This window comes from Sorex araneus, chromosome 2 (genome assembly GCF_027595985.1).
Source record: "Sorex araneus isolate mSorAra2 chromosome 2, mSorAra2.pri, whole genome shotgun sequence".
Taxonomy (NCBI): domain Eukaryota; kingdom Metazoa; phylum Chordata; class Mammalia; order Eulipotyphla; family Soricidae; genus Sorex; species Sorex araneus.
This window is the reverse complement of record NC_073303.1, coordinates 262,989,602-263,011,246: the sequence shown is the minus strand read 5'-3', so window position 1 is coordinate 263,011,246 and position 21,645 is coordinate 262,989,602. Positions and strand designations below refer to the sequence as shown.

The 21,645-nt window shown below is 58.3% G+C and overlaps 3 protein-coding genes across 3 annotated transcripts; 1 reads left to right on the top strand and 2 right to left on the bottom strand.

Moving 5' to 3' along the window:
- Positions 1 to 3,727: 3,727 nt before the first annotated feature.
- Positions 3,728 to 9,979, bottom strand: LOC101540653 (olfactory receptor 472-like). The gene is made up of 4 exons (XM_055124765.1): positions 9,922 to 9,979; positions 9,690 to 9,778; positions 5,026 to 5,103; positions 3,728 to 4,681 (listed from the first exon to the last, which is right to left on the bottom strand). The coding sequence occupies exons 1-4, from the start codon at positions 9,977 to 9,979 to the stop codon at positions 3,728 to 3,730; spliced, it is 1,179 nt and encodes a 392-aa protein (XP_054980740.1).
- A 1,747-nt stretch (positions 9,980 to 11,726) lies between these two features.
- On the bottom strand, positions 11,727 to 13,375 carry LOC105943109 (olfactory receptor 5V1-like). The gene is made up of 2 exons (XM_012933424.2): positions 12,462 to 13,375; positions 11,727 to 11,760 (listed from the first exon to the last, which is right to left on the bottom strand). Exons 1-2 carry the CDS (start codon positions 13,373 to 13,375, stop codon positions 11,727 to 11,729), a joined length of 948 nt encoding a protein of 315 aa, XP_012788878.2.
- Positions 13,376 to 20,079: 6,704 nt separating this feature from the next.
- On the top strand, positions 20,080 to 21,030 carry LOC101540395 (olfactory receptor 14I1-like). Its single transcript, XM_004611598.2, has one exon. It carries the CDS (start codon positions 20,080 to 20,082, stop codon positions 21,028 to 21,030), a length of 951 nt encoding a protein of 316 aa, XP_004611655.2.
- Positions 21,031 to 21,645: the final 615 nt, after the last annotated feature.

Sequence of the window (21,645 nt, the reverse complement as noted above, 5' to 3'; positions counted from 1 at the left end):
CAAAAGACAACAGTCTCCCTCCTTGACCCTCACAGGAGTGGCATCTGCGGCCTGACCAGGGCCAGGGTCCCAGCGTGGCTTCCCTCTCTGCCCGGTGCCGGGCGAGCCTCCAGGCACTCTGCTCCCAGCCGGCAGGGACCCGGGCACAGCTCTGAGACCGCAGGGCGGGGCCAGACCCGGCCCGGCCGCTCTCTCTCCCCTCAGCAGAGAGCGGCTCCCGGTCCCCACTGTGGAGAGAGCAGAGGTGTCACTCGGCAGCGGTCGCCCCGGCCCACACCCAGCCCTGAGGCAGCGCCCCCGCACTGTGCCCGTGTCGGGGCCAGCGCAGCCAGGGACGCCGTCTGAGGGAGCCCCGGCTCTGAGAGCCGCTTGCCGCCAAGACGTCTGTCACCGCCCCTGGCCGGTGCGGGGTCTGTCAGGGACTGAAGAAGGAGCTGGGGCCAGACCCGCCCCCCGGGGCCCAGCGCCTCAGACCTGCCCCAGGCTCAGCCCACGCTCAGCGTCCCTGCCGGCGACGGTGCGGCCACACAGCGGTGACTCAGCCCCCGTCCCTGAGCCCTCGCAGCCCTGACTAGTGTCCGGCCCTTCCCAAGGGGCTGGGGCCCGCTCGCGGCTGTCCTGCCTTTCCGTCGCAGCGCTGCCCTGGCCGTGCAGCGGCAGGAAGAAGGAGGCGCAGGACCGGGGCAGGAGCCAGGCTCGCAGCTGAAGGCACATTCCTCTGCGGCTCAGGGCACCCCAAGCCTCGCCGCTTATACCAGGCCCGGGGCGTCCTCGGGGGAGCAGAGCCCGGCCCTCGGGACACGACGCTTCTCCTGCAGCCCCTGAGCCCCACGGACGGCCTTGCCGGCTCTCGTTACCTCACCTCAGCAGGTCACTGAGGGGCCTCGAGCACTGAACTCTGACCCTACGGTGTACACTGGAGACTCGGAACCAGGACCCGGCCCAGAGCTGATGTGAAAGAGCAGTGTTGGGGGGGGGGCCTTTGTCTAATAGGCGGTGCTTGTCCCCACGGTCAGGGAACTGCTGGGAATCCCCATTGTTGGGGCCCCGTGGCATACTGGGGTGTTCCTGCAGACATCTCACTGGGACCCTGACAGGCTTGTTGCCGGCAGTAGGACGCACTGCAGTACCACCTCCGCGGTGTGTCTCAGTGCCACTCATGCCCCTCACAGGTGCCTCCTCCAGAGCTGCCCAGGTCGGAGCCCGCCCGGCTGCTCCTGGAAGGAACAAGCTGAACGGAATGACCGCCGTCCCACCCATGGACATCAGCCAACCTCTGCACTTGCTTCTGGACCCTTCTCTCAGGACATGTCCAGGTGGGGGATTTGCAGTTGTTTTTCTGAGTCATTCCCAAGCTGGAGCTTCTGCCCTGGACTCAGTGGGCCTGGCGCTGCCCTTTCTCTCCCCTGCTGGGCCACATCGACCCTCCACAGCTGAGTCACGGCCTGATTGTCACAGGACAGTTGGATCGTCTGCGTCAAAGGGAAGTCCCCGGTGCTGTTCTCACCCTCACGCAGGTGGGGTGCTGTTCTAATGCAGCCGGGGGTGACGTCTGCCCAGGGCTGCCAAGGGCACAGTGGCTGTGTGCAGAGTGACCTCAGGGCAGCTGTGGCCCTTGGGAGTGGATCACTCGTCCTCGGGAAGCGTGGCTGGCATTTCACCAGCTATTTCATATGAGATGCACAGGTAAGCGGAACCTTGGTCAAACTTTTTTTTTTTTTGCTTTTTTTGGGTCACACCTGGCATTGCACAGGGGTTACTCCTGGCTCATGCACTCAGGAATAACTCCTGGCAGTGCTCAGGGGACCATATGGGATGCCGGGAATCGAACCTGGGTCGGCCGCATGCAAGGCAAATGCCTACCCGCTGTGCTATTGCTCCAGCCCCCTCAAACTTATTTTTTGTTTTTTTGTTTTTTGGGTTTTTTTTTTTATTTTCGGGTCACACCTGGCAATGCACAGGGGTTACTCCTGGCTCTGCACTCAGGAATCACACCTGGTGGTGTCAGGGGACCATATGGGATTCTGGAAATCGAACCCGGGTTGGCCGCGTGCAAGGCAAACACCCTGCCCGCTTATCACTACAGCCCTCAAACTTATTTTTTTTTTTTTGCTTTTTGGGTCACACCCAGCAATGCTCAGGGGTTACTCCTGGCTTTGCACTCAGGAATTACCCCTGGTGGTGCTTGGGGGACCATATGGGATGCCGGGGATCGAACCCGGGTCGGCTGCATGCAAGGCAAACGCCCTACCCGCTGTGCTATCGCTCCGGCCCTCAAACTTATTTTTTATGCAAAAATCAAAACCCATTTAAATTCACTAGAAGACATTGTAACTTCCCTTTTTCTGATGAATTGGGAAGCCACGCACGAGTGGGAGCCGTCACGTGGCGGTGAGCCTGTGAAGAGTCGTTGCACCGGCCTGCCCTGACCTCTGTGTGCCCCCTGCCTTGCACGTCGTCGCAGCCATTCCCAGGCTGGCTGCAGGGTACACCCGTCCACCGGGAACAAATCTGCGCTGCCCCTCACCTCGCTCTGCCCTGCCGTCTGGACGTGTCTGGGGGCAGGTGGGCGCGGTGCGCTCGGCCCCCGCCAGGCCCCACCCTGTCCTCCCGCCGGTCACCCTCCTCTGGCCTCACAGCATGCCAGTCCCTGGCTGGGTCAGGTGACAGAGCACTGGGGTCGGGTGTTGGCCCCTCCTGCACCCTCTGTGCCCACCCATCTGGGGGCGACTTCCTGTCCCCTGTGAGTCTGCACGCGGGTTACAGCCAAACGCCAGCTATGCCTGTCCCATGGCTCACAGGTGGCACCTAGTGCCCAGAGGAGGCAGAGGAAGGCGGCCCATCCCCTCCTTGCTCTCTCCCGGGGGTCGCTGGTACAGACGCCAGGAGTCACCGTGAAGGTCAGAGTTGGCTCCACCCATATGTCTGTTCAGTGTTTTCTGCCTGGTGTCACTGCCCAGGGCTTCCTCTTACCGTGAGGCCCCCACCCCCAGGGCCACTGCTCCCTACAGGTGTACCCGGTTTCCCTCTGGGTGCTTCTGGGAGGAGCACGATGGCTCCGGGCCAGTTCCTCCACCCTGCCCCCGCTGCCAGCAAGCCCCACCTCTGCTGGGCCACGCCCACCCTCTGGCTCCCGAGGCCCAGGACTGTCCTGCGTCCTGTGTTTATGCCCTGTGGCCCTCCTCTTGGCACAGAGATCTTGGTCCCTCTGTAAAGCACACAGCTGGCACTTCCCTCCTGCCCCGACGCCCCTGCTGGCTGGGCCCCCAGAGTAGCCCCCTTCTTTCCACGGCCCCCGCTGTTAAGGAATGAGACACCCTCTCGGCCTGCTCTTTTATTTACCGTAGCACTTGTTCACATGGACATCGTAGGACAGTGTCTCAGCCCTCACCAAGGGACTGTGGCTCAGATCAGTCAGGTGAGACCAAGCCCAGGCGGGCTGCCAAGGAAGCGTCCCCTCAGGCGAGTGGCAGGCTGGCGCCCACAGGGCCGCCCCTGCCAGCCTCACGCCTGCTGACAGCACGGTCACAGACGCACATCGCGAGCCTGCGGTGCCCGTTGGGGACACACAGACTTGCTCCCTGGCACCCACTTCCTGCCCACCGGCCTCTCGTCAGCACCCCTTTGAGGGTTCAGTCCGTGTCTCGGCCTCCAGCTTCCTGAGGGGGACCCACGGCCTTTCTGACCACTGTCCGAGGGTCCCTGCCCCCCTCTCAGCAGCACTCATCTAGTCTCCGGGCCGGCCCAGGCAGTGGAGCTGGGCGCCCCTCCTGAGGGCGGCCTGCACGTCCCTGTTCCTCAGGCTGTAGACCAGGGGGTTGAGGAGGGGTGTGAGCACCGTGTAGAGCAGCGAGAAGACCTTGTTGAGGCTGAGGGTGGTCTCCGAGGGCGGCGTCATGTACACCGCCATGAGGGTGCCGTAGAACACGCTGACCACGATCAGGTGGGACGAGCAGGTGGAGAAGGCACGCTGCCTCCCGGCCGAGGACGAGATCCTAAGGATGGAGGCCAGGATGCAGCCGTAGGACAGCAGGGTCCAGCAGAAAGGGGACAGCGAGAGGACAGAGGAGGCCAGGGCCGCCTTCTCCAGCGCCGCCGTGTCAGAGCATGAGAGCCTCACCACCGGGAAGTAGTCGCAGAAGAAGTGGTTGATGAGGTGGGGGCCGCAGAAGGTGAGGGCGGCCAGCGGGGCCAGCATGGCGCCCAGGAAGAGGAAGCCGCCCGCCCAGGCACCCAGGGCCAGCCGGGCGCAGGCCCTGCTGTCCATGAGCACGGGGTACCTGAGCGGCCGGCAGATGGCCAGGTAGCGGTCGTAGGACATGGCTGCCAGCAGGAAGCACTCAGCGGTCAGCAGGGCGCCCACCACGTACAGCTGTGCCACGCAGGCAGCCCAGGACACGGCGGCCCCCCCGGCCAGCAGCTCCCGCAGCAGCAGGGGCACGATGCTGCTGGTGTAGGCCACGTCCACGCAGGACAGGTGGCACAGGAAGGTGTACATGGGGGTGTGCAGGCGGGGGCTGGCCCTCACGGCCAGCATCAGCACCAGGTTCCCCAGCAGAGTGACCACGTACAGGCCCAGGAACAGGGCAAACAGGCCCACTCCCGCCTCCGCAAGGTCCCCGAAGCCCAGCAGGAAGACGTAGGCGATGGACGAGGCGTTTCTTCTTGGGGCCGCCCCCGGCTGTGAACAACAGAGAGCAAACACGTGAACCCCGGGCAGGTCTAACTCCTGCTGCGGCCCCGAGCCTGCAGCTCCACGCAGGCTCCCGCTCGGCTGCCCCTGCAGCCGTCCCCCATGCCCCGCCAGGACCAGCCTGGACTGAGCAACCAGGCGCCTCTCCAGCCTCGAGCCTTCCCTGGAAGACAGAAACTTCGACATCAGAGGCCACACTTTGAAATCCTGGTGGGCAGTCGCCAGGTGTGTCTCATGTCCCGCCTCCCACGCCATCTCCCCCGGTGACCCCGCAGTGAGGCCTCGTCATTCGGGAAGCGCCGGCACCACCCGATGGTCCACTCAGCCCTGACCACTTGCATGAAGGCAGCATCAAGAGCCTCGGCCACTGCAGCTGGCAGGAGCAGCAGGAAGTGGGTACTGGACACGTTCTAAGCAAGAGTGGGGTGACGTGTCCCCTAGGCCAGACGCAGGATGAGGTCACCAGTCAGCCCGTGTGCAGCCGCTGTTCCTTCCCCGTGTGCTGTCGCTTTAAGGAGTCACTGTGCCTGGTTGGTGCCCCCAGACACCCCCAGCGGCCCCAGCAGACGCCCCACCTCGCCCCGTCACTGCCACTGCTCTCCTGGGAGGAGAACTCGGGACTCCGGAGCCTCACAAGGAGGTTCCTGGGTGACGGCGACTGCAGCACGTGCCCAGGATCCAGCCCCTCCGGCTGCCTTGGGCTCGGCCGGGAGTGCTCCCCAGAGCGCCTCTTTCTGCAGAGGTTGCCATGGAATGCGTGGGTGCAGGCGAGGGTGGATCTGTTTCTGATGCCCTGTAGGGGACTCGGCGCGTGCAGGACACTGGAAAGCAGCCATGTCCCGGCCTCAGGGGCATGCGTGGACGTGTGCCTTGGCCGTGCTCAGCGCCGCCCTTGTCTCGGGACTGAGTCCCTGCCGTGGCCTGGGAGGCACGAGAGCTGTCCACGTCAGGACAGCGTGGGTCTGCTCAGTGCAGGCTCCAGCCGAGGGACGAACCCACTGAGCCCACGGAGTGCCCTGCTGGGGCCAGGCGTCTGCCCTCGTCCCTGGGACCTCGCTGGGAGGGGGCCCAGAGCAGAGAGGCAGGAGGAAGCCCCGAGCACCACTGGGTGGGGCCCCAAACAGCAGCCAGCGGTCCGCCCACGGAATGGAAGCCACCTCTTAGTGCTGAGCACTGTGCCAGAAGAGCACAGAGACGCTGGCCCTTCAGCCATGAAGTGAGGCTCCTCGGAGTGCCCCCCGGGGCTGGCCTGCGAGGGGGACACTGGGAGAAATGACCCTGACTCCCGCCTCGATGTTGACTAGAGGCTGGAGTCTGAGGACCCGCAGCCTGGTCGTTCTGCCTCCCCGAGTCGGTCCCCACACCGTGTCCCTGGTCGGGTCCCTCCGCCGCACACTCTGCTTCCCGCCTGACTGATCCCTCCCCGGCACTGCAGCTGCCAAGCGTGGTAAGCCACACATGCGTGCTGCCACTGGTGCCTCAGTGCCCTGCCGCGGCTCTCCGGGGGACCGGGTCTCTCTGAGGCTCCTGAACTCCTCAGCAGCAGGAGCAGGCGCTGCCTCTGTGTCTCACAGCCGGCCGGCAGGTCACCCTCATCCTCACTTCTTCTCTTGCCTGTTCCCGGGTTCGAGTCATGACTCGGAGGCGTCATCTCAGGCTCCGCCCCTTGGCAGCTGCTGTCCCTCGAGGCTCTGTGTCTGCTCCTCCTCTGACCTCTGCCTCTCCTTTCTCCTGGATGCCGTGTCCGCCGGGCGTCTCGCCGTCGCTTAGTGGGTGTTTAATTCTGCCTCTTGGATCGGTGAGATTGCCTGCGCGTCTGTCTCCCGGCAGAATAGCCGCTAGATCTTGCAGCTGCCCACACACTCGTCCAAACGTCCGCTGAAGCGTGGCATCGTGGTGGGCACACTGTGCTCTGCCTGTCCTGATTCTGCCCTTCCGGTCCATGGCAGGTGGAGGCCAGACCCCTGGGGAGAGCAGATGGGTCTCCACACCCTGTCTCTCTCCACGAGTGCTGAGACCTCCTGGCACAGCCCACGTGGACAGCTGTGGTCTCAGACGAGATGGCCATCAGCCGGACCGGCATCTCCACACTTCTCCCCCCACAAGAGATGTGAGGCACGCCCTCTCTCGTCACAAGGTCCCTTCCTGGCCCTTCTCCCCACCGCCCCCTTCGTAGTAACCCTGCCCACAGTGAGCTTCTCGCTCCCACACTGACCGCCGTGAGGACGGGAATCCAGTCTCAGGAATGTTCATGTAAACTCGCACCTGTCACCTCCACACGCCCAGCACTCATGCTGAGTACTGGGGACGAGCAGTCTCTGGTTAAGGTCATGGATGAGACAGAATAAACTCATGAGACCCGTCAAAGAGTGTCACAGAAAAGGGGGTGCAGGAGCAACTTATAAAGTGTAGTTCTGGCTCTGAATTAGGAGCAATATGAGAGTTTGCATATGTGCCCAGGATGGGAGTGGGGTGGATAGGACAGTTTCTACGGGGGAAAAGTGCTCCCAAATGCCATTTGTTCAGAAACACAGATTGAAGTCGATCATTTGCTGGCAAGAATCCGTGAGAAACGCCTAAAGTCTTGCAGAAACCATTCACCTGAGTCCAAGTTGAGAACATCTAAGCTCATTCCTCTTCCGCCTCTCCTTTCCTGGCCCTTCTCCCCACCGCACCTGGAGGCTCCCGGCCATGTGCATTTCCTCCGTAGCTGTGACTGGCAGGCCACACCTCTGTAAACGCTAAAGTGAGATTACAAACGCTCGATTTGTCACACGTGCCCTGCTTTTGGAAACCTCAAAGTGTGCTCCAGTGGAGATAAAGTAGGAGAGTCTTCCTGGGCAGTGAGAATGCACACCAAGGACCCTGATGTTGGGACGGTCCCTAAGAGAAGGAGGGCAGGGGCTAGAACCAGAGGCCAAAGCCGGAGAGTCGGAAGACAGCATTCCCGTGGAGGATTTCATTCTTTTCCCTCTGCTGTGTATGTGCATGTGTTATGTGTGTGTGTGTGTATGTGTGTGTGTGTTGTTGTTTTGGGGTCTGTACTTTTTGTCTCCAGGTCAAAGCAACGGCCAGAAAGACAGAGCATGTCTCTGACCACAGGTAAACGGAGTCATGAATTCCCTTGAGAGAGTCAGAGAAAATACTCTCTGGCTTTGCTCCTCTCTGCTCTGCTGGCCTGACGTCCACCCGGACTCTGTTCAGGGGAGCCGGTGCTCTCAGCCTTCCCATGCTTGAGAGAACCTGCCGCCTGCATGTGGAGAGGACCCCTCGCTGGCCACCCCGCCCCTTTCTGCCCAAGAGATCTTCCGGATGCCTTACCCGGAGTCCGTCTCGGCCTTTCTGCATTTTGGCATCTGTGATGGGCACCCACAAGGGCAAGGCTAAGTTGCCCTGGCGAGTGTTTTGTTCGGAATACCCCCTTGCCGGCGCAGTGAGCCCAGGTGTACTTCCAGTTGTCTCCTCTCTGTCTCTTATAGTCGCAAGCTTGGGTGCCGCAACTCCCAGGGCGCACAAGCCGGATCAATTCCAGTGGGAGAACCTCAGGCAAAGGTTCATCTACCAAGAGAATTCTCACGAGAATTCGCGCGGAGGCTTATGATGTGTGTGCTCTGAGAGGAAAAGGCAGACGCCCGTCAGCAGAAGCACGGTGTGACCGCGAGGGTCGATCGCTGACTTCTCCTCTCCTCCCGTTTCCTGAGCTTCGTGTGTTTTTCCTTCCCCGGGCCCCACTCACCCCTCACCTCCTTTTCCTTCTGGTCCTTAGTAATTTCCCAACCATCCGATACTGTTTAGGGAAACTATAGACAGAAACAGATCAAGGCGATCAAAACCAGGAATTTTTAGCCATTCTATGGAGGCCCCAGGGTCCACGGTGCTGTGATCACCTTTTCCACCACACCTGTCCCAGAGCCACCTCCAGCACCCCGGCCCACCCACCGTAGGCGAAGCCGTCAGCTCCTGTGACTTGGACCTTGTGTTGCTCTCTGCCTGTGTTTCGGTTTTTCTCCCCTCGTATAGGAAAGATTTCTTTTTCTTTTTTTTGAGGAGGCCACGACACCTATACATACATAGATGAATAGGGCTAATCTCCTGAAATTCCACAACATTGTAAATAAGAAAATTTCAGGAGCTAATTTTTTTGAGTTGTGTAAGTTTAAAGAATAATTTTGTGCTAATACAATTTAGTATTCATATGAAATAAGAAAACTTACCAATGTAAATTTTAGTAAGAGTGAAGGGAATTAAGAAAAAACTTTTATTTTTTTAGGCACACCTAGTGACTCTCAGGGTTTATCCTGGGTCTGTACTCAGGAATTCCTCCTTGTGAGCTCAGGGGACCAGATGGGGGCCGGGGATTGAACCTGGGTTGGCCACATGCAAGTCAAGTGCCTTACTGACTGCTCTCTCCAACCCCCCCCCAAAAACACGTTATTTTAAAGGGGTAAAATTGTTCTCAGCCATAATCCTTTCAAGTGATTGCATTATTTAACTGCAAGAACACAAAAAAATTGATTGACTAAGCCTGCTTCCTTATTGTCTTATTCCCAAACAGAACCCCAGAAGGATCTGGCGTTAGCGGAAAACCAGGCTTAACCAGATAAGCACCTTCACGATGTTAAGCTACAGTAGTAAACGCAACTTGTAAAAATCAGCAGGAGAGGGGCTGGAGCAATGGCACAGCAGGTAAGGCGTTTGCCTTGCACACGGCCGACCTGGGTTTGATTCCCAGCATCCCATATGGTCCCCTGAGCACCTCCAGGGGTGATTCCTGAGTGCAGAGCCAGGAGTAACCCCTGAGCATCGCTGGGTGTGACCCAAAGAGAAAAAAAATGCTAAAAAAAAATCAGCAGAAGAGGGGCCAGAGAGATAGGTGTGGGGGCGCCCTGCACACAGCGGGTCCCCCATTCCATCCCCAGGATCCCGTAGAGCACCACCGGCCGCCAGGAGAGATCCCTGAACACCACTGGGTGTGGCCCTGACTGCCAGTGCCCACCTCCCGGACAGTCCGCAGCAGCAGCAGCTCGAGGAAGATCAGGAGGTGCACGGTGTCTGGAGAGCCCGGGCTGCACTCTGAGCCCAGTGCTTCAAGGAAGGGGTCAGAAGGAAATATTCAAGCTTGAGATAAAATAAATGAATGTTCAATGTTTCATCTTGAACTAAATGAAAACCATGACAGGCCAAAGCCCATAAGCTGTAGCAGATCTTAGCTCCAAGGTGAACCTTACCTGCACCTGTCACGTTGACAGTGGGGATGGGGTGGGGGTCTGGGTGGGGAGGGAACATGGGGACACTGTGGAGGGAATTGACCCTGGTGGTGGGATTGGTGATGAAATATTTTATGCCTAAAACTCATCACTTTGTAAGTCACAGTTCTTTAAAAATGAAAAAAAAAGATGAACATTATCTATTAGAAATGCCTACATTATAAAATGAAAGATTAGGGGCTGGAGCAATAGCACAGCAGGTAGGGCGTTTGCCTTGCACGCGTCCGACCCGGGTTCAATCCCCAGCCTCCCATATGGTCCCCTGAGCACCACCAGGAGTAACTCCTGAGTGCAAAGCCAGGAGTAACCCCTGTGCATCGCCAGGTGAGACCCAAAAAGCAAAAAATAAATAAAAAATAAATAAAATGAAACATTACAATATAGATCCACTACACAATGATTTAGAAAAAGGTAAATAATGTAAGCCTCAACTTACTAGAAGGATGGACATAAAAAATCAATGTAGAGCTTAATTTAAATTAAAAAGCACAGTAAAAATAAAAGCTAGCAGCTTTTTTTTCCAGAGATAAGAAAATCTGATAAGCTTTTAGGTAAGGATTAAATAATAATGGTAATGCTGCGGATGATAGTAATAGAGAAGAAGAATAAAATCATGAACAGCAGGGGCTGTGTCGCATCTGAAGTCCCAGCAGTGCAAAGGGCCCGGACCGGCTGCTGCTAACAGCTGGGAGCAGCTGTGGAGAATTCTGGATGAAACGGGATACAGGGTCATCCCTACAGGCACACTGCCCAGTGAGACCGCAACCCAGAGCAGGTGCCTGAGACGGCCCCACAGGGCAGGGACCGGCCACCCCCCTGGGCTGTGTTGCCAGCACCAAGATCCCCCCAACCTCAGAGTTCGATGCAGAGGCTCCTTGGTTTTTCTTGCATTTCAGAGACATTTTTCTTTACTTTCCAGGACAAAGTAAAATCAGCCTGATGGCCCAGGGCGTGTCTGGGGCTGGGGGCCCTTGGTTCAATCACTGGCGTCACAATATACCAAGATCAAGATTTAAATCTCTGGGGGTCCCATCCTGTCCAGCAGATAGGACCCTTTGTGGGGCTGAGGAGGGGACGCGGCCGAATGAACAGACGCAGAGACAGAAAGCAACAAGAAAGAGGAGAGAGCTTTATTCCACTGGCAGCTACAGCATTTATACTTGCCTGCTGGGAGGCAGTGGTATGGTATGCGTGCCCGGACCCCCGTACAAGCAGTAGTCAATCACAGATCGTGACATGTCCATCTATCATGTCAGGCACAGGTATCGGCTAGTGTAAGCAGTGGCGGAACAGTAAGGTCAGTAATGGCAACCTTGTTACAGGAATTTTAAGTAGGCCCCTGTTTGAGAAGAGCCAGGCTCTGTCTTACTTGAAGATAAGAGCCAGGCTTGTAAAATGGCTCCCTACATAAATCCGTGATGGTAAGTTTGAGAGATGTGTAGAAGTGTGGAACAGGTCTTTCTTTCTGACATTTCAGAAAACGGCTCCATTCTGGCCAGGCCCGCTTGGTGAGCTGTGTGAGACATCCCCGCAAGGGGACCCGAGGGCGTGGGCTCACAGGAGACGGCTGTGCCACACCAGCGCCACACCAACGGCACTGCCAGACCAGCGGGATGCACCGAGTGAGCCCTGTGTGGGCCACGGAAAGTGGACACTCGGGTACGTCTCTCACGGTCATCTATGTCAGAGTATTGCCGTTAGCAAAGCCACGTGCTGTGGCTGTGAAGGCTGTGACTGCCACACTGTGTGACACAGATGCAGAGTTTTCATGATGCCCTCTCAGAACAGTGTTGCAAACCACTGTCTAAAGGGGGGGGGGGCGGGAGAGAGAGAGGGGGAGAGAGAGGGAGAGAGTCTGACACGGAGGCAGGCAGGGGACGGAAACTGGGCACACTGGTGGTGGGAAATGTACACTGGTGAAGGGAAGGGTGTTGGAATATTGTTTGACTGAGGTTCAATCGGGAACAACTTTGTACACAGTGGTTCAATATAAAAAATTAAAAGTTACACCCCATGGGATCGGCTTCCCGTGAGCAGCTGGCCCACACCAGGACAATGGGCCATCTTAGTTCACCAATTCTGCTGCAAGCAGTCATTTTGGTTTGGGGGAAGTGGATTTCTGGCTTGTAAAATTCTGTTACTTGCTTGTCAGGTGCTAGAAGTGGGTGAACTTCTTGCTCTCAATGAAACTTGCGGTCATGTTTCTAGAACCTGAATATCTATTCATTTATCTCACATCTACAAAAACTTAAAGACAAACATTTCTGCACACTCAGGGTAGAAGGCAGAGAGAAATATAGAACAAGTTGCCAAGGGTCAGTTTTCAGTGTGGATCAAAGAAGCTTGGATGGTCCGTCTCAGCAGTGACCACCTCACCTTACCCTCGCTCTGCCTCGTCCCCGGCACACCTGAGTCATCCCATGAAAGCCTTAGTCGTCACTCCAGCAATCCAGGGACCCGGGGCACAGGCGACCCAGGCGTGCTATGATGCTCTTCCGCACAGGACCTTCCGGAGCGCGTTCTTCACCTCCGTGTTCCTCAGGCTGTAGATCATGGGGTTCAGCATCGGGGTGATGACGCCGTACAGCATGGAGATGAGTCTGTCCCGGGCGGAGCTCTGGCTCGAGTAGGGGTGGATGTAGGTGAAGATGGCGGCTCCGTAGAAGAGACAGACCACCAGGAGGTGGGACGCGCAGGTGGAGAAGGCTTTGCACTTCCCCTCCACAGACTGGATCTTCAGGATGGTGGAGATGATGTCCACGTAGGAGATTAGGGTGACCAGGCAGGCCCCGACCCCAAAGACGCCCCCAATCACCAGAACCAGCAGCTTTGCCACAAACGTGGACGAGCACGCCAGGGCCACCACCTGGGGGATGTCGCAGTAGTACTGGTTGACACGGTTGGACTTGCAGAAAGACAGGCGGAAGGTGAGCACCGTGTGCAGGAGGGAGTTGAGAAACCCCGCGGCCCAGGTGGCGGCCGTCAGCTGCACACAGCGGGCCTTGGTCATGATGAGGCCGTAGCGAAGGGGGAAGCAGATGGCCACGTACCGGTCATACGCCATGACCGCCAGGAGGAAGACCTCCGTCCCCATCAGGGCCACCAGGAAGTAGAGCTGCACCGCACAGCCCAGGAAGGAGATGCCGTGCTGCTCCGTCAGGAGGTTGTCCAGCATCTTGGGGACGGTGGCAGAAGGACAGGAGATGTCCAGGAGGGACAGGTTGGCCAGAAAGAAGTACATGGGTGTGTGCAGCTTCCTCTCCGCCCCGATGGCCAAGAGGATGGCCCCGTTGCCCAGCAAGGTGACCTGATAGATGACAGCAAAGACCACAAAGAGAGGGTAGCGAACCCCAGGGAGATCCGAGAGCCCAATCAGGGTAAACTGAGTCACGGTGCTGAAATTGTAGGCGTCCATCCCCTCTCTCCACGGCGAGGGTCCTGAGAGTGGGGACAATGAAATCAGAAGCCACAGGTTAGGGGGCTGGAGTGATAGCACAGCGAGTGGGGTGTTTGCCTTGCTCGCAGCCAACCCGGGTTCGAATCCCAGCATCCCATATGCTCCCCCAAGCACCGCCAGGAGTAAATCCTGAGTGCAGAGCCAGGAGCAACCCCTGTGCATCGCCGGGTGTGACCCAAAAACAAAAACAAAAGACAACAGTCTCCCTCCTTGACCCTCACAGGAGTGGCGTCTGCGGCCTGACCAGGGCCAGGGTCCCAGCGTGGCTTCCCTCTCTGCCCGGTGCCGGGCGAGCCTCCGGGCACTCTGCTCCCAGCCTGCAGGGACCCGGGCACAGCTCTGAGACCGCAGGGCGGGGCCAGACCCGGCCCGGCCGCTCTCTCTCCCCTCAGCAGAGAGCGGCTCCCGGTCCCCACTGGGGAGAGAGCAGAGGTGTCACTCGGCAGCGGTCTCCCCAGCCCACACCCAGCCCTGAGGCAGCGCCCCCACACTGTGCCCGTGTCGGGGCCAGCGCGGCCAGGGACGCCGTCTGAGGGAGCCCCGGCTCTGAGAGCCGCTTGCCGCCAAGACGTCTGTCACCGCCCCTGGCCGGTGCGGGGTCTGTCAGGGACTGAAGAAGGAGCTGGGGCCAGACCCGCCCCCCGGGGCCCAGCGCCTCAGACCTGCCCCAGGCTCAGCCCACGCTCAGCGTCCCTGCCGGCGACGGTGCGGCCACACAGCGGTGACTCAGCCCCCGTCCCTGAGCCCAGGCAGCCCTGACTAGTGTCCGGCCCTTCCCAAGGGGCTGGGGCCCGCTCTCGGCTGTCCTGCCTTTCCGTCGCAGTGCTGCCCTGGCCGTGCAGCGGCAGGAAGAAGGTGGCGCAGGACCGGGGCAGGAGCCAGGCTCGCAGCTGAAGGCACATTCCTCTGCGGCTCAGGGCACCCCAAGCCTCGCCGCTTATACCAGGCCCGGGGCGTCCTCGGGGGAGCAGAGCCCGGCCCTGGGGACACGACGCTTCTCCTGCAGCCCCTGAGCCCCACGGATGGCCTTGCCGGCTCTCGTTACCTCACCTCAGCAGGTCACTGAGGGGCCTCGAGCACTGAACTCTGACCCTGCGGTGTACACTGGAGACTCGGAACCAGGACCCGGCCCAGAGCTGATGTGAAAGAGAAGTGTTGGGGGGGGGGGGGGCCTTTGTCTAATGGACGGTGCCTGTCCCACGGCCTCAGCATGAACTCTGACCTGGCGTATTGGGGTGTCCATGCAGACACTCCCTCCACATCAGGCGTGGCCTGCGGGACTCCCACCCTGGGCCCCCTGGGTCAGCGCTGCAGAGTCCAACCCATGGGCCACCCAGGGCCCGGGGCCGGGCACAAGTCTCCTTCCTCCGAGGTGATCGCACTGTGGCTTGTCCCAGATGCCGTGGTCGGGACGCCGTCTGGCTCGGAGTCCCTCTTTGTGACTTTCCTCCCCACTTGGGAGCTGACCGAGGCTTCTCTCCCGGGCACAGCTGCCGCCCACGGCTGACCGGCCTCTGGATGACAGTGAGTCCGCAGAGAGAGGGTCAGGCGCCCAGACATGTCCACCAGCCCAGTCAGGGTAAACTGAGTCACGGTGCTGAGACTGTAGGCCTCCATCGACTCTCTCTGGGAGGGTCTTCCTGGGGGAGGGAATGGTAGCAACAGCCGTGGGTCTCAGGGTCCAGAGGAGGCGGCGTGGGGGCCGTGGTGCGGGGCCTGGGCGCCCTGCCCACCAGGCTGTGTGTAAAGGCTTCTCCTCTCTGCCAGGCGCAAGTGGGAAGCCCCTAAGCCCGGCTTCCGCGAGACCCTGGGAGTTGGGCACCAGCCCCCACCTGCCCATGGGGGTCCTGAGCTGGAGCTGGGTGTCAGGGTTCAGGGCCCGGGGGCTCCCTTTCGAAGCCACCAACAGTCAGTTTCCGTGGCAGGAAGTCCTGCTTGTGCTTAACTTCCTTCTCAGACTGCTGTCTCCCTTGGGCTTTGTCTTCTATTACGAATAAAAATAGATTTGCAGTCACTGTCATCCCGTTGCTCATCGAATTGCTCGAACGGGCACCAGTAACGTCTCCATTGTGAGACTTGTTGTTACTGTGTTTAGCATATCGAATACGCAATGGGGAGCTTGCCAGGCTCTGCTGTGCGGGCTCGATACTCTCGGTAGCTTGCCGGGCTCTCCGGGAGGGGCGGAGGAATCGAACACAGGTCGGCCTCGTGAAAGGCGAACGCCCTACCGCTGTGCTATCACTCCAGCCCAGATTTGCAATAAATAGATGAAATGGATATAAGAATCCGCATGTTCTGAAAGGTAGACATGAACCTTTTTTAGGAGATTTTCTCTTATTCTCACCATGTTTACTTTAATTCTGCACCGCATGCTTGTCATTGGAAAACATCGTTCTCTTGATAGAAGAACCATTTGGTACTTTCATGACTTGTGTGGCTTCATTTGGCTTCTTGGTTTGGTTTTGGTTCACACCTGACAGTGCTCAGGACTGACTTCTGTCTCTGCTGAGGGGTCACTCCCAGTGGGCTTGGGGACCCTCTGGGGCCCGGGATACAGCCGGGTCAGGCAGGGCAGGGCGAGCGGCAGGACCGAGCTGTGCTGTCACCCCGGGAGCTGATTTCCGTCCCTGAAGCAGTGTGACTGTGAAGCCCTATGGACACAGCTGTTCTGTTTTCTTCAAACCTCTCAGAAGCTTTAGTTCTGTGATTGCTGCAGCCTGAGCAGTATCACCCAGCTGTTTCAGAGAACGCACCACCTCCTCCTCACAGAAAGCCACGCTGTCCAGCCCCCTTGATCTTACCCAGAGCCTCCCCAAGACGCAAATATTTAGGACTCATACTCGGTACATCCGTCACCTGTTCAATATTACTCTCCACGGAACTCAGGATTTCTTTTTTTATTTTTTTATCATTTTTTAATGGAATCACTGTGAGATAGACCATGCAAAGCCGTTTGTGATTGGGTTTCAGTCCTACAGTGTCCCAGCACCCGTCCCACACCAGGGCACATTCCCCAGCACCAGCGTCCCCAGGTTCCCTCCCGTCACCCACCCAGTCTGTCTCTATGGCGGGCACTTTCCTGCCTCTCTCCCTGCCCTGCCTCTCTGCCTCTCCCTTTCTCTCCCCTCCCTCCCTCCCTCTCCCTCTCTCTCTCAGAGAGCTGTTTCATATGCCCAGGCAGTTCCTTGTGGGGGGTGTTCCGGACCCTCCTGGCTGAGCCCGAGTCTGATGCTGGCTGACCCTGACCTGGGAGGCTGGCACTCATTTACTGACCTCAGTTCAGACAATTAAATAATTTAGAGAATTTTAAAATTGTTTTTAATTGCCATGTCACCATGAGATACAGTTACAAAACTTTCATGATTTTCAGTCATACAATATTCCAACACCCATCCCTCCACCAGTGTACGTTTCCCAGCACCCATGTGTCCCGTCTCCCTCCTGCCACCCCAGCCTGCCCCAGCCTGCTCTGTGGCAGCACTTTCTCTCTCTGACTCTCTCTCTGTCTCTCTCTCCCTGTCTCTCTCTCTCTGACTCTCTGTCTCTCTCTCCCTGTCTCTCTCTCTGACTCTCTCTCTGTCTCTCTCTCCCTGTCTCTCTCTCTGACTCTCTCTCTGTCTCTCTGTCTCTCTCTCCCTGTCTCTCTGTCTCCCTCTCCCTGTCTCTCTCTCCCTCTCTCTCTGTCTCTCTCTCCCTGTCTCTCTCTGTCTCTCTCTCTGTCTCTCTCCCTCTCTCTGTCTCTCTCTGTCTCTGTCTCTCTCCCTGTCTCTCTCTGTCTCTCTCTCTCCCTGTCTCTCTCTGTCTCTCTCTGTCTCTCTGTCTCTCTCTCCCTGTCTCTCTCTGTCTCTCTCTCCCTGTCTCTCTCTGTCTCTCTCTCTGTCTCTCTCTCTGTCTCTCTCTCTGTCTCTCTCTCTCTCTCTCTCTCTCTCTCTCTCTCTCTCTCTCTCTCTCTCCTTCTGGGCATTAACTTTTGTAGTACAAAACTGAAAGGCCATCATGGTTGGTCACTTGCCCACTTTCAGCACACATCTCTAATCCAGAGCAATCCTTTCCAACTGTTAATTCGTTTAGAGATTTTGAACTTAGGGTTTTCCTGGAGATATGATTTTTTTTTCATTATTGATTCACCGTGTGATATAGATATAAAGTTTATCGTGATTCATCTCAGTCACACAATGTTTCATCCAGCCCCGTCCCTTCACCAGTGCATTTTTCCCACCACCAGTGTCCCCAGTTTCCCCCTGCCGTGCCCCCAGCCTGCCTCTGTGGCAGACAGTCTTCTTCTCCCTCCCTCCCTCTCTCTCTTGCTCTCTCACTCTCTCTTATTTACCCTTTAATACTGTTGCTGAATGAGCTCTGATTTAGTTCCCTAAATTATAACAGTTGCTTTAGGAGTTCCATGATTCACTATTGCACAAAAATTTAACTTTGCATCAAACTGTTCTCGTAACTACTAAAGCTCCAAACGTCTTGAGAACATGCTTCCAAGCATGAGGGGTCTAGAGAGAACAGAGAGCAGGCCCTTGGCCGGCAGTGGCTGAGCGGGCTTAGATCTCCAGCCCCCAAATGACTCCTCAGCGCCCCCAGGAGTGAGCCCCGAGCACAGAGCCAGGAGTGAGCCCCGAGCACAGAGCCAGGAGTGAGCCCCGAGCACAGAGCCAGGAGTGAGCCCCGAGCACAGAGCCAGGAGTCAGTCCGGACACACCAGGTGTAGCTCCCAAACCAGGAAAACCACAGTAAAGTTTCCACACATTAGAGACACTTCGTTCTTATATCATAAGACGCTGGTTCTGCCATGCCTGACTCCCGAGGCATAGCTGAGGCGTCCCTGGGGGGGTCCCTGTGCCCCAGGGCTGACCCGACGGTGCCTCCTGAGCTCCAGGCTGATAATAAGGACGACTGAGAGAAGAGCCCAGCCTCAGCGCGTCCCTCACACACAGCCGTGACGGGACTCAGAGAGAGACGGTAGCCGGGCCCCGACTCGGGGATCTGGGGGAGCCCCGCTCTCTCCGAGTGTCCCCCCCACAGCCCTGACCCGGGCCCCGGCCCCCTGTGGCACGTCTGCTGCAGCCCCTGGTCCTGGGCCAGCATGCACTAGAACCCCACGCCTGACGCCGCCTCTGTCCTTGCTCTCTGTCGCTCCCGCTCCCATGGCGTCAGCGCCCGGCCACTGTCTGGGCAGAGGTGGCCGCTGCAGTGACGGGAAACCGCCCTCCCAGGTGCACTGCCCGGGCACGAAGATGACCGTTCCCTGAGCCGGGCCCTGAGGACACGCCGGTGTCTGTGTGCTGTGTCCATCTCCAGGACAGGCCACGTGGTGAGTGAAGCGTCTCCTCAGACTGCGGGGCCCCAGGTCTGAGTCCCACATGCCTACACAGCCCCTGACACAGACCCTGCTGAGCGTCCACCCCCCCCCCCGGGGGACCCTGCCGAGTGTCCCCACGCCAGCCCCGAAACAGACTCTGCTGAGCGTCCCCGCCCGGGACCCCCACCCATGACCCCAGGAACAAGCGGGAACACCTCCTACTCTGGCCTCATGATGTATGCGAAGGAAGCGGTGTGAGTCCTGCAGCTGAAGAAAAGGCCAGAGTGTGTGGGGACAGTTCACACAGCCTGGGAGACCTTCACAAGGGCCACTGAGGCGAGGCAGCTCCGGGCCACGGCACCCGGGGCTGAGCCAAGAGGGACTTTCCTGACAGCGTTTGCGGGTCCCAAAGTGGGTGCTGTGGAGACCTGCTCATCCCACGCCCTGTGTCCTCAGACATGTGACCTCAACACTCAGGCGCTGACTGTTGTCACCAGCTGTTGTTTGAGACTGTTGCCTTAAAGACAACTTCAGGGGGCTGGAGCGATAGCATAGTGGGTAGGGCGTTTGTCTTGCACATGGCTGACCCGGGTTTGATTCCCAGTATCCCATATGGTCCCTGAGCACCGCCAGAAGTAATTCCTGATCCAGGAGTAACCCCTGAGCATCGCCGGGTGTGACCCAAAAAGAAAAAATAAAAGAGACTTTAGTACAATCTGGATAGAGCGTGAACTATGAAGCAAGCGTGATTGTTAGGGAGTAAGTTAGCTAAACGTATCCTAGAAAACCACCGCAGGCATTCACACTCAGGACTGTTGTTATTAGTATTGTGAGGTTCTACAGTCGGAAAGGATTGATAAGTATAATGACCAGATGTACAGAACTTAAACCCTGGGAATTAAGGCTTTTCTGAAATGTGCTAATAAGGAATACTAAAATAACTAAGCTCTCTTTTTTATTCACAGCATTTCAGCACAACCAAACATACTATAGCTAGGACCCTTGGACTGTGTGAGTCAGCTCAGGAAAGTCTGAGACTGGTGGGGGGGGGTTTAGGGATCTCTCCCTTGGGGCCCGGATGTTGGCAGGTGGCACTGAGGCAGGGGCTGTCCGAGTGGAAGGAGGGGGTGGGGACGCAGGAGGGGCCGCCCTGACCACAGGCTCTCAGGCCCCCCATCCCCCGGAGTCTGAATGAGCTGCTGGCCAGCAGGATGGGGCGACCCACTAACAGGAGCCCCCGTGCATCCATGTGTGCACGCTCAGGGCAGGGAGCAGCGTCCCCCTGGGTGGGTGCTGCCCCCTCCCGCCCTGCCCTCACTCCCGCCTCCTCCCAGGTGCCCACGGCCCCTCAGCCCCCATGGACAACCTCACGGCCTTCACGGAGTTCCTGCTCATGGACATCTCCAGCTCCCGGCAGCTGCAGCTCCTGCAGGGGGCGCTGTTCCTGGGGGTCTACCTGGGGGCCCTGGCCGGGAACCTGCTGACCATCGGGGCCATCGTGTCCGACCCCCGCCTGCACGCTCCCATGTACTTCTTCATCACCAACCTGTCCTTCATCGACCTCTGCTGCATCTCTGTCACTGTCCCCAAACTCATCGTCAACTCCCTTGCGGGCAGCTCAGCCATCTCCCTCGCGGAATGCGCCGCCCAGATCTTCCTGTACATTTTTTTTGCTTCAATCGAGCTGTCTTTCCTGGTGGTGATGTCCTACGACCGCTATGTCGCCATCTGTCACCCGCTGCACTACGGGCTGACGGTCACCCCCCGCATGTGCACGCAGGCGGCCGGGGGCTCCTGGGCCACGGGGCTGGTCTATTCCAGCATCCACACGGGCAACATGTTCCGGCTGCCCTTCACAAAGTCCAACGTCATCCATCAGTATTTCTGCGACGTCCCTCAGGTCATGAGGATCTCGGCGCCGGAGGTCCAGTTCTGCGAGTTTGTCATCCTCGCGGTCAGCGCTGGCATTGTCGTGGGCTGTTTCACGTCCCTGGTCCTGTCCTATGTAAGGATATTCTCTGCGGTGCTTAAGATGCGGTCAGCGGAGGCCCGAAACAAGGCCCTGTCCACCTGCACCCCGCAGCTGCTCATCCTCGTCCTGTTTGTGGTCTCTTCGTTAGTGGCCGTATTTGGGCCCAGCTCGGATACAGCGTCCCTCACCAACCTGCTGACCGCTGTCTTCTACATCATGGCGCCGCCTTTCCTGAACCCCGTCATCTACAGCCTGCGGAACCGGGACATCGGCTCTGCTCTGGCCAGGCTGTTCACCAGGTACTCTGCAATTCCACACCGTCATTTTCTTGACTGACCATGCTCTCGACGGAGATAGTACTGCTCTGTCTAATGCATTTCTCCTTGAATGGGGACAATTCCGGCTCGCAGGTCTTCACACACTTCTCTCTCTCTCTCCTGCTTTCTCCCTGTCATCATGAGCTACACGCTGAACAGGGTTTGCTCTGCTCTGGGCCCTCTCCCTGACGCACGGTCCCTACCAGCCTGCGAGCTGTCTCTGGGAAGCGGGTCTGAGCTCACACAGGACGTGATAACAGCCATCCTGGTGAGGCTGTCTTCTGTGGGTTTACAAAGAGCCCACTGGGGGCAGAGGAGGGAACAAGTGGTTTGTGCTGGGGGCTCCTTGTGGAGCCAGGCGAGCACAGCAGGGAAGCACAGACCTTCATATCGTCACTGCAGATTAATATCCAGCACGCCGAGTGATCTGCCTGCGTCCTCGGAAGCTGAGTGCAGAGCCAGGACTGAGCCCTGAGCACCACTGGGGCTGGCCCAACCCCACCACTCAGGAGAATTTGGAGGCAGCTCAGGCAAGAGACCCTGCCAGCTCCCCTGGCACCAGCAGGCGCACCTCACCCTAGAGCTGGGTGCGAGCTCCCGGTCAGCACTCAGGGAGCTTGTCCTGGTCCCGCCT

Excerpts from the sequence above, each read along its gene's own strand:
- LOC101540653 (XM_055124765.1), bottom strand. The coding sequence starts at position 9,979 with ATGTTCCCTCCCCACCCAGACCCCCACCCCATCCCCACTGTCAACGTG. Across the intron at positions 5,104-9,689 it reads TGCTGCGGACTGTCCGGGAG|AACGTGTCCAGTACCCACTT; the intron begins GTGGGCACTGGC and ends ACTCTTGCTTAG. Across the intron at positions 4,682-5,025 it reads ATGCTGCCTTCATGCAAGTG|CCGGGGGCGGCCCCAAGAAG; the intron begins GTCAGGGCTGAG and ends TGTTGTTCACAG.
- LOC101540395 (XM_004611598.2), top strand. The coding sequence starts at position 20,080 with ATGGACAACCTCACGGCCTTCACGGAGTTCCTGCTCATGGACATCTCC.
- LOC105943109 (XM_012933424.2), bottom strand. The coding sequence starts at position 13,375 with ATGGACGCCTACAATTTCAGCACCGTGACTCAGTTTACCCTGATTGGG. Across the intron at positions 11,761-12,461 it reads AACGCGCTCCGGAAGGTCCT|TGGTTTGCAACACTGTTCTG; the intron begins GTGCGGAAGAGC and ends CCCTTTAGACAG.